We start from the raw sequence: 12,083 nt of genomic DNA on the forward strand, positions 1-12,083 counted from the left end.
AGCAGTTAAAAAGTAATATTGTTAGCGTGATATAGTCCACATTTCCTCCTGACATTCTAGATACACTGTCCAGAAATGTTTACAGCAGTCATCCAAAACAAAGGACTTTGCTTCTAAGCATTACGCAGTTTGGTTTTCCACATTTGTAACTTCAGTCATTGCTGGCTGTACTGTTTTTCATCAAACTCATAGGCTGTACAATAGCTAAAACTAGCAAGCTGCTTCTCTTTTCTTCACTAGTTATGTCCCTATTTCCTCCCCTGGACTAATTGTTTCTAATATAAGGTTGATTAGAAATTCCTTTTGGACAAGACTCACAGTTTGAAATATGTTTTTATAACTTCTTATGAACTTCACCTGCAAGAGTGATTACAGCCCTCTGGCTACCACAGAGCAATTAAATCTACTACTACTACTCTCTGGAAAGCACATATATCCAGTAAATCACAAACTGGTGACCATAATTTCCATACTTTAAAATCCATTACCTTGTGCCCTTCACAGGATTGTTGTTGCATGGTTCCCAATGACCAGATCCAACTACACTTGACTCAATGTAGTACCCAACTAGCTCCTTGGCATCTGGGGGCTCTGCCCAAGTGACAACAACTGAGGTATCTGTATTCCTAGTTGGCATAATACGTCCAGGAGCTTTGGGAATATCTGTGGGAGAGAAACAGAAATAAATTAGTGCCCAACCAGTCAAAATTCTCAAATAAAATAAGGGTTATATTCTATTCTTTATTATTATTAGCACAACTAATACAGATTTAACCTCCCAAAATGCCTCCGATTTCAGTCAAGTAATCTGGCACAGAAGGTAGGTTCAAGCTTTTGATGGTGAGGTTCCTCACTGCTCCATTGCCTATGGTTATGGGCATTTCCTTCATATTAGATTTAGTTTATTCCCTTGTGCTGAACATCTGCACCAGACATGTGATTTGCAGCTTTCTTAAAGGGAAAATGTGCTAGGTGTACACTGAAGGATTTTGTGCAGCCCACAGAATATGTCAAGAAACAAAATAAGTAGCAAAATGCATCTGAAGTGTTATTCAAGAAGAGCTGTTTTACTCTTCTTCTTAAAGGATGTAGCTCATGTGCATCAAACTGTTCTAAGAATTCAACCAACATGAAGTAAACAGAGACAATCTGGGAACAGGATTCAAATCTGCATTGCCGTTTGGAAACAAATTGCTAATGTAGACATAGCTACTGATACTTTACTGTGGTGAACATCTTGGCTTTTCTTCCAGTGGAAATAGTCTCTGCATTCATGGAAGTATTAAATTCTTCACTTTTGTTTAGTTTGGCAAAAAAGGAAGGCTGAACTCTGTTAATGTCTGGGCTTATTTTCAATAAAGATTCTAAGTAAAACAAAACATTTTTGTACTTCCTTGAGTTTTCATTTTCTTTCACTATTTTCAGCCTTTGCAGTTCTTGGCATCACTATTTGCAGTTTAATTCTGTTGGTTTACATCTGTCATTTGACTACACATTAAAGGTTCAACAACCCAAAGCAAAATTATTTTAGCTAAAGGGAATAAATCACTAACTCTTCACACTTGAATTAGTTACTGAGCAGCTACCTGCCTTCAGACAGAACAACTGCATCATAAACTGAAAAGATACCATGGAGGTAGTTTACTACATATGACCACACACTTACCGAGTTTGTCATCCACCACAGTGGCTTCAGTTGCTTCTGAAGGTTCACCAATTCCAGCTGAATTGCAGCAGCGAACTCGGAAGCAGTAGGATTTGCCTTCAGCCAAATCAAAAACTGCAAAGCGAGGAGACTTCACAGGGATCTCGGTGTTCACCCTTTGCCAGTCTTCTGTGCCGGCAACGCACTGCAGTCAAACCCAGAAACCGCAATTGGAACAGAAGTCTCTGAAAGCTGAGTGTCTGACCCAACAAGACTTTCTGCCCAGACCACCAAATGCATGTCTGCTACGGAGAACAGGGAGTCATGTTCTGTTTTGGGGCCTTTCCACAGAGTGAGCATATTTCAAAGACTATGAATCTGCCAGATATCCATCTACTCCATAAAACATACATAAAAGCTTACTGGTTTTAATATATCAAAGCTAAACTCCTCTCCATCACAAGGAAGTGGTGTTATTAACTGCATCCAGTTCTGGACCACTTTCAAAATTAGTTCTGCAGACATTCAACACCATCCAAAGAACAAAACTCTAGCATTACCACATTGCTTCTAGATGCTCTTGTGCCACTCCTGAGAATGTTTTTGTGGTGGCTTCCAGAATTAATCAGGATCTGAGCTTCAATTTCCAGGAAAAAAATTAACATGTGCAATTAATTTTGGAATTGTTTTTATATATGTGACTATAAGCTCTACATACCATGATCACATATACCATTAATTTTAGTTAATTAGTTAATTTTTACCTGTGATTTACATTAAGGATAATTTCAAGTAATGGCTCTGGTTTCTGAGGGATTTAAAATTCTCAGGAAAATGTTATCTATGTGACACTAGTGTTCAGCACTCAGTACTCAGCATGGAATAGGTTATTAAGAAGCTTTCTTATATGGAAACTAAAAATTCATATATTCATCCTCTCTAACTCTGTTGCTAAGTGAAACTCATTTATTGAGACTAGATTTTGTAACAGAGATGAAAAACACATAATGGAAGGTATTTATGTCTCCCATGATGACACCTTTAGACTGATAGAGAAAAGTATTGATAACAAAGTTTGTGAGCCATGAGATACAAGTAAAAAGGGTGATTGCATGAATTTTCTAGGTTAGCAGCCATGCAAAAAATATCTCAGAAGAGCAGGACACTGAAATTAAAACTGATTCTATTCTAGAAAAGAAATGTCATCTTTGTTGAGTTGGTGAAGCAAATGGAAAGTTAATGTACAGGATAAATATGAAAAGGCAGCTGGAGGAGAAAGTGCTGATGCCAAGAAACCCTTGCAGAATGGCTCCATCCAAAATGTTAACAATCTGTCCCACCAGACAAGCTTAATTTATGCAAAAATTATTTTTATATGTATTTTAACATATATATATTTAAAAAAACCCATCTGACACTGCTCTGTGCTTTCTCAATATAAAGGGAGTTTGTCAGCCTGTCTACTCCATGGCAGGTCAATGACACAACTCATAAAAAGATATTACAGTGTGTGACACATTCTGCATCTACTTTCCTATTTCCCATCTTTCTTTTTTTCCTAGTTTACCTTAATCTACAGTAAAAGTTATCTTGATGATGTATACAAGTTCTAGTTCTCCTGACCCTAGTTTGAAAGTCTCAGGTGGAAATGAAAGTTAACTAAGAAGTCCAGAAGAGATGGCAAAACAAATGTACAAGATTGATGCAACGTGATTCTGATTTTGTCCAATTTTACCTTTTCCACAAAGTACATAATGCCCTCATGGCCCCGCTGTCCAGGAGGTTTCCAGCTAAGCACAACATAGGTCTTGGTGGCTTCAATAACTTGGAGGTCTGTAGGTGGACCAGGTACAACACCCTCTGAAGAAAAGGGGAAAATAATAGAAAAGGGAACTGAGATTTAATTCCTTCATATTTATATCAGAATTAATGCCATAATTATAATACAGAAGTAGTATTAATATACCTTGGCATCTGGGTTTTTTAAAAACATAGCATTAAATCTTCTAAATATTGGTTTTAAATGTCCTTCTTTCAACTCTAAGCATGTTTATTTGTTACGTCCTGAATAATGAAACCTCACCTCAACAACTAAGCTGGGAGTTATTCAAGGTTGAGTGACTCTCAGAACAACAAACTTTGGGTGCATGCCAAAGTCCACTGAACTCACTGGGAGGTTTCCTAATTACTCAGCCAGCTTCGTATTAGACTTTTGTAGGCAAAAGGGCTGTGTTTACCTGCAGGTTCTTCCTCAGTGACAATAATCTGTCCAGTCCAGGGAGCAGAAGGGTGACCTGAAACAGATGTTAGAGGTATCATGGACATGGGAGACTTCAGGGACTTTTGAAATAATGAGAAAACCAACTCTTTTGTGGTTCAAAAATAACATTTGCAAGATTCACATGAGCTCCATTTTTGGTCACTGCTCTAACTGTTGCTAGTGTAGCAAGCTGGTTACCCAAGCTAGTTGTAGGGTGACCAGCATGAATACTGAGAGAAAGTCCGCAGTCAATATAGGTAGAAAATTTAATCCACCAAAACATCTATTCCTTTGTGAAATGTCATTGAAGTCACCTAGGTGACAAGCAGAGGTATTTGGCTCACTGAGATCATAATTTTCAGAGAAAGAACTGTATTTTCCCTACTTTATTCATTTGGTTTAACAGCTCACTCATTAAAGGAACAGCCAAATTCCTGCAGGCTGCTCTTTGTCTCTTTTTAACCACTTCCCCTCACATTACCAGCTTTCAAATCATGGGTCACAGTCTCAAACAGAAACAGCTCCGCCTGACTCAACATATCCACTTGATATGATTTGGGTGGCGCTCTCAGTACCTCTGTGTTATCATATTATTGCAGCTATGCATTGAGCTATTAACCAGATCAATGCACTCTCAGAGATAATTTTTGCAAATGCTGTTCTCCATCTTCACATGCTTCACCTTATGTTGGCTGATCCATTTTGGAAATGCAAGCAGAGAGGGAGCAGGTGGGGAGAAAGGATTATGATGGAATGAGAGGAGATATAATGGGAATAGGCCACCAAGACCAGACTTCATTTCCTGAGACAGCTTCCACACTTCCCACTGAGAAGAAGAGCCCTCCCCAGATTTCAGGTTTCACATGTCTGTCTGAGCACAATGTTTCCTGGCAGTGCAAAACCTGCTTCCTCTGGCCTTTTGGTTTTCTACCTTCATCATTTTCCTGCAGGCTGTAGCTTGCAGCATTATACACAGTAGGCCATATAAGCTGGGACTGTGGGAGCCCTGCAGCTTTGCATGCAATATACCTTCACATTGGACCATTTCAAATAGCAAAATTCAGAAACAAGTAGGAATAAATGGATTTTAGTCATATGTTTTTGACATGTGGGTAGAGAGGTGGGTTTGTAAGCAAAATGTCTTGGACATTGCCAGGCCACAGGATAAATATCCTTGACCTGTAGAATGTTACCTTGAAAACAGAGAGCTTGGGGTCTGTTGGGCTACTCTGGTATTGTGCTGGAGTTATTGCAAAACATGAGCACAGAATCAGCCACCCTTGTCAGTGGCTCAGAGAGAGACTGTTCACAAGATCTGTTCAGCTATTTTGTTGGCCTAACAAGTGAGTCTCTTTAGGCAATTAGCTCTCCTGTGCCTTTTCGCTCCTTGCAAGTTCAGAGCGTAGCACCACAAGACAGTCAAAGCCATTTCAGCCATTTGAGCACTGAGATTACTTCTCGGCAAAGCTGTCTCCAAAGAATATTTTGCTTTTGCATTGCTCCCTCTAGTGGGATTTCAAGTGTTTATGGGTAGACAGCCATACTGTTTTTTTTTCATGAATTGTGACTTCTTAAACCTCTCAGGCAACCTGCGAAAAGCACATCTTACTTCTCAGCCTGGCTCTGTCAGCAGGATCCAGAGCAGCCACAGGCTCTGACACCCGGGACGGTAGGCTAATGCCAGCTTTGTTCACAGCTCGGACTCGGAAAATGTAGGAACGGCCTTCAATCAAGCCAGTGACAGGAAAACGAGCGAACTTTACAGGAGTCTCATTGCACTGGGTCCAGTGAGTGGTGCCGACCTCACACCTGGAAAATACAAACAGCCAGATCAGTGGTGGGAAGAGAAAAACGCAAACTCAGGGCACTCAACTCCCTTTACAGCTTTACCATCTGTCTGTGTTCATTGTCTGGTCCATACCAGTTTCCTCAGCAGTGTTATATACTGGTGACATCAAAACAGCTGCACCAAGGGGTCAGGGCTGAAGTACCATTTGGGCATGCACTAAATCCCTCACAGCTGCACCCCTTCTTTTCTGAACTGAGGAAGAGACACGAGCAGAACTCACTTCACTGTTTAAACCCTCCAAAGTATGCTTGGGGAGTGTCAGCTTCAGCATACTTCAGGGGACATTAAATACACATATCTTTTGCAGTTGCCAGAAGGCGACCAGTTCATCTTTCATGCAGAGGACTCCACTGTAAATTCCTCAAAATGATGGGCTTCATGGGGACTGGAGACTGCTGTTGTGAGTTATGTGACCAGCCTAGCACAGACAGCCATTGCAAGGGCAACACCCAACAGGATGGTGCTGGTCCCACTGCTGTGAAGCCTCATGCCTGGCAAGAGGCTGGTTTTTGGCAGAAGGAAGAGAGGACCAGCAGCAGGGAAGAAACACAGTGACTTTGACTCAAGGAGCCAGGAGCCTGTGGAAATGACTTCCCAGCATCCAGCAACATGGTTAACAGGAACATGAACTAGTAACTCAGGAAAGACTTCTCATTGCTGGTGAGATAACTGCCAAAGCAAACGTTACAGTACATCTCTTTTCTGGGAATTGTCACTGTCTTGCTTAGGGCAGTTTTGTGGTTCTGGTTTCTGCTTGGGGCGAAGGATGCCTGAGCTTCGCCTCTAACGTTAGCACAGACCAGTCCTGCTGTCTCGGGTGACCTGCTCACTATACAAGACACCTAGGGGCTACCCTGGCTGAATATCTGGGTGCCTAAATACCTTTGGTAGGATTGAATACTGGAGAGCGGTAACACAACTTTGAATTTAAAAGCAAATGGCATATTTATTATATATATTTCTGGAATATCTGAAATCCCAAGCTTCTGAAATCCTCCCAGCATGTGACACATACAGGTTTCATCTTTTTAAAAAATTATTTCCAATACTTATTATTGCAGGGAAAAACACATAAGTGTTATCTGCATGAAGCTTGTGAATCTCAGAGCTTGGAAAACAACAGTACATAAAAGAAATCTGAGTTCCTTTGAGGTAATATTTTGCTTTCTGGTGTGTAGTAACTATTTGAAAAGAGGCAGGAGAGCCCTGGTGCAGAAGGAGTCACAGCTGCCTCATGAAGGAGCTGAGGCTGTGAGCTACCAATCATTGCAAAGTCCTGAGGCCTCTCAAGCCTCACAGACAGCAGCGAGGGCTGAGCTATGCAGTGCCTCGCAGAATCCTTGCTATGTGGTTAAGTGAAGCATGATGTAATTCATTTTCTTCTGGCCAGCAACAAGAATGCAAATAATAAATGACCATTTTATCTTATGCCTTTCAATGTGCTTTTAGGTTTTCAAGTTAAAATGAGCAGCAATATGAATTCTCCAGTCCCACGCACTCACTGACCTATCAATGAAATACCCGAGGATGGGGTTTCCTCCATCGACAGCGGGCTGCTTCCAGGAGACAATGACATAATCCTTGTTGGCATCTAAGCACTGCACATCCAGTGGTGCACCAGGGGCTCCAGGGATTTCAGCATCAGCATCTATGGGTGGGAAGACATATGTTTCCGAATGTAAATTGCAGTTCTTTCACAATTACTAATCTTTAAGGACTGAATTATTGCTCCTACTGAACTAAAACAAGAAGTTCCATTACTGGCTTCAAAAAGTATTTCTTTTGATATTGCCACTGTTTTTTGTAGGTTTTGGTTTTCTCTTTGCCTCATTTACAGATGCTCGGTATGTTACAGCATACTGCAAATGCAATTCACCTTGGCATTTTAATTAAAATTAGTAACATGCATTCTGTTTAGGTAGCTGCCAGAGGCAAAGCTGGACTAAAAACTTGGCAGGCTATGTATTTAACTGCTGTTCTACTCAGGAGAAGAGGCTGATACCTTCCCTTACAGTCATGCAATAGCTCAATCAAAAGTATTCACCCATTGGATATACAACACTGAATTAAATATCTTATCTCCACACATAGTCCTTCATTGTTTGGTTTTGGTTAGCTATGAACTGCAAATGTATCAAAACCTTTTGAAGCTTAATTATATTATACATAAATTATCCTTGTGGAAGATAACCTTCATAAGGATGAGCATCTTTTTCTTTTCAAATGTTTATCACAAATCTGGGGCTGCTGGTGTCAAAGAGCCTTGATTCTAGCATCAGGTTCTGGACATATCTTATCTAAGGCTTTGAAAAACAGAGCACAGTGCCGGGTGCTGGGGAGTTTTACTGTTTATGCAGTCACAGTCTGATTTGTGAGATGGAGTAGTTTTTTTGTAAAGAAAAATAACCTTTGCAGGAAGATTGTATGAAAGACTTTTAAAGAAGAGAGGTTGTTTCTCTGCAGAATAACATCAATTTGTACAATCACATGTAGCATTTTTCAAGCCATGTGAGCTACTTCAAAAGAAGACCTGACTTTGACAAGAAAGATGCATATACCTGAAGCAAAAAATATTTTGCTAACAAATATCACCCCAGGCTTCTTAAAAAAGTTTGCCATTTCACGGCCATACAGAATTTTGTATTACAATATACAGTAATACCTATTTTTTGTGCTTTTGGCTTTCAGAAAAAAAAATGCCTTATAAGAGTATTTAATGTGCTTCATTAAGTAAAATGGTAGTCTTAAGAGAAAAAAAAACCACACACTTTCCACCGTGTCTTCTCTTATAGGCAAAGGAGCAGCACATGGAGCTTTTGAAGCTGCTCCAAAGTTATCAAGTCCAGGTTCCAGTTACAGCTAACCCGATGCATTTTTAAAAATTATAATGTACAGAGTAAGCAATCCGGTTAACAAAATAATAATAATGAAATTAAGAGAAAAATCAACATGTCATCCATTATCTCTGTACGTAAGGTTTTAATTGCCCATATTTACCGCTTCACAGAACGTGAGACACCATGGTTTCTTTCCAAGACAGACTGGGAAATAGCTGGGACGATCAGCCTCTGGAAGGTTAGGATTTCATCCCTGATGGCTTGCTGACAAATGCTGACCTATAGCCATGGCAGAGGAGTCACACACTCTATAAACCCATCTAAAGACCTAACATTATGAGCCTGATTAGTGCATCCATCACTTCCACCAATGCACACCAATTTCCCTGCCTGACACAGGCAGATAACTGCTTGTGTTTAAATACCATAGCTAGCAATTTTTAGCAAATTTGTCCACAATTTAGGAGGACCAGTGAGGAATATACAACTCAGATTGTGGGAACCATTTAAGTAGGAATGTGGAATATAATTAATCTAATTAGAATTTGGCAAACACACAGACTGGCTAGTAAAATACTCTGTTGAAAGGGGTAGTGGGCTTGCAGTCAGGTCATACCTTCCTTGTTAGATGCAACAGGAACAAGGGTGATCATTTATTTACAGAGCAGCACAATTTACAACAAAGCAAAAGAGACAGGTCCTATTTCTTTTCACAGATGCTCATTTCAGTAGACTCTTTCTTTAGGGGATAAAAACATTTGCTTCAGTCATATTTTCTGAGCAGGCTCTTATCTCACAGAGCACTGCTGGACTTGGCAACCCAGTGCCTTTCTGGGCACAGTCTCAGAGCCAAATGTTTCCAGAACCTTTTGAATTAGCATTACACATTTCAGCTGCTTTAGGCAGCTGGGACAGATATAGAATCAGCACGCAACCTGATAGCCATGGCTTGTTTTAAAGAAATATTTCCCTAATAGAAATTCAAGGAAGTTTTTTGTGGTACAAGCAAGAAACACCCAGAGAAATTACCATTTAATTCTGCACTTTGCTGCTTTACTTTAGAGAATCACAGAATGGTTGAAATTAGCAGAGAGCTGTTTGCCCAGGACTGTGTCAAATCAGGTTTTGGATATCTTCAAGGACGGAGACTCCACAGTCTGTCTGGGTAACTTGTTCCAGTGCTCAACCACTCTTGTAGTAAGAGAGGTGTTTTCTTACATTTAAATGAACTTTCCTGTATTTTGTTTCCATTGCCTCATCTCCTTGCACTGGGCACCACTGAATAGAGCGTGGCTCTATCTTCTTTACTCCCCTCTGTCAGATATTTATACATGTGGATAAATTCCTCCTAAGCCCTCTCTTTTCCAGGCTGAACAGTCTCAGCTCTCTCTGCCTTTCCTTATGTGAGATATGCTCCAAGCCCTTAATCACCTTCACAGCCCTTCACTGGACTGACTCCAGTGAGCCCATGTCTCTTTTGTACTGGGGAGCTCACCAGTGCTGAGTAGACGGAAAGGACCACCTCCTCAACCTGCTGGCAATGCTTTTCCTAATGCATCCCAGGATGCCACTGTCCTTCCTTGTGGCAAAGGTGCATGTTCACCTTGGTATCCACCAGGATCCCCAGGGTCTTTTCTGAAAAGCGTCTTTCCAGCTAGTCAGCCCCAGCTTACACCAGCGCATAAGGTTATTTTTCCCCAGGTGCAGATCTTTATGTTTCCCTTCACTGTATTTTTTCGTGCACTGTGTATTAGAGAGAATGCTGAACAAAATCTTGATCAAAACAGTGTAATTTAGCTAGCAGTGAGATGTTTACAAAGACACATTTTTAAGTTACTGTGTAGAATTTTTCGTCTTTATGACTTATGTTCGGTGATCTTCACAGGCCAAAATAGAGAAAGAGGAATGAAGTTATGTCAATACCCTAAATTTCCTCCTCAGAAGGCCAATGGGGTTTAGAAGTCTTCCAGCACATGACAGCAAAGCATGACGTTTGCATTCTGTTTTTCCAGGGATAACAACTGGAAGCTATAACGTTAGAATCTATTAATAGAAAATAATTATCTTCTTATTGGCAAAAAAGTACCTCACATGTCTGAGACTGATTTTGCCAGCAAGTTTTCCTCATTTCTGTAGTGAGTTTCATTCACAAGACAGTATCCTACCTCGAACAAAGACATAACTGCTGTACTCCTCATAGTAGTCTCCCATCACAACGCGTAGAGTGTAAAGACCTTCATCTTCCTTGTTTGCATGAGTCAGTGTTAATGAAGCTCGCTCCCCGCTCCAGTGCATCTGGACCCATTTGGAAGGTGTAATAAGAACACCTAGAAATTGGAGAATTTTATGATGAGAACTAGCTGGGTCTACTGAGGAATAGACTATGAATAAGGAGAATAGATTGGAATAGACTGGAAATACACAAGAGACCATTCTTATTATTTAACTTTCTGTCTTTGAACACAATCATAAAATACAGCTAATTCTGCTCTCATGCCAATTTGTTTCATTTTCAAAAGCATAACTTCAGAAAGCAACAGCTTTTTTATCAGCTGTTGCACGATACGTTTGTGCAACTACTTAAGAAAAGCCTTGGCATATAAATAAATAGTAAAAGCAATGTGGGCTATGTAGACGGACCACACAGATGTTGGAGCTTATAGAAATGCTTCTAATTTTTATTTTTTTTTAAGAAAGAAAAAAATCCCTAGACGATATTTTCATAGTTCCTCATCAGTTTTCTAACTGTGGATACACTTCAAAATGCTAAATTCTGAAAAAATTTGACTGGAAAAGAGAAAATATTACTGTATGGAAATCTGAGAAAGTGATGACCTAATCATAACTTTCACATACGCTGAAATAAGAGAATATTTACATTAAAGAAGTTTACATTTTTTCTTGTCAAATATTCTCACCATTTCTGTACCATTCGATGTCTGGTTTGAAGTGCTTGATATCAGGACTGATGACAACTGTGCAGCCCAGACTCATTGTCTCGCCTTCTCTCCCAAATGATACATCAAACTTGTCAACAAAGCTGATTTCAAACCGGGAAGCATAGCCGTGAGGGGTAACACCAACTGTACATGAGAGAAAAAAATATCTGACTGTTTACTTTTTTTTCCCTTTTGTGACAAGAATACAAAAGTGCAAAAGTACCCAATGATTATGAATACAATCTCAGGTAAAGTTTAAGGTATAAATAGTATCTGTTCAGTTATCATCTTCAAAGGTAATTGCAGTGTTAGATAATCCAAGACCTTACTGTCACAGAGAATGAACTATTTATTTATTCATGCAACTCTAGTTCTTACAGCTAGTTCATTTTATCAGGGAGAGGCTTCCAAAGAATTTCATTCCAGAATTTGCAAAATTTCAGGTCCAGCATTTTATCATAAGGTTAGTTTTATAAGTTACAAAGACTTCTGTTTATGATTAATGATTCATTCAGGTCAAGCTGATCTTTATCTTATATGATTTTTCTCTTTC

General features: G+C 39.8%; 1 protein-coding gene across 1 annotated transcript in view; it reads right to left on the reverse strand.

The window, feature by feature from the left end:
• The window catches only part of MYOM1 (myomesin 1), a gene marked incomplete at its 3' end in the record, with an annotated part of 47,834 nt that overhangs the window by 14,069 nt on the left and 21,682 nt on the right, over window positions 1-12,083 (reverse strand). The window contains exons 8-15 of the mRNA XM_010179317.1: window positions 11,510-11,674; window positions 10,757-10,918; window positions 7,261-7,402; window positions 5,515-5,714; window positions 3,883-3,939; window positions 3,381-3,505; window positions 1,667-1,850; window positions 489-663 (exon numbers count right to left, since the gene is read on the reverse strand). Coding sequence (XP_010177619.1) covers window positions 489-663; window positions 1,667-1,850; window positions 3,381-3,505; window positions 3,883-3,939; window positions 5,515-5,714; window positions 7,261-7,402; window positions 10,757-10,918; window positions 11,510-11,674 — 1,210 coding nt within the window. The remainder of the gene's footprint in view (window positions 1-488; window positions 664-1,666; window positions 1,851-3,380; window positions 3,506-3,882; window positions 3,940-5,514; window positions 5,715-7,260; window positions 7,403-10,756; window positions 10,919-11,509; window positions 11,675-12,083) is intronic.

Source organism: Mesitornis unicolor, unplaced genomic scaffold (assembly GCF_000695765.1).
Source record: "Mesitornis unicolor isolate BGI_N332 unplaced genomic scaffold, ASM69576v1 scaffold43002, whole genome shotgun sequence".
NCBI lineage: Eukaryota > Metazoa > Chordata > Aves > Mesitornithiformes > Mesitornithidae > Mesitornis > Mesitornis unicolor.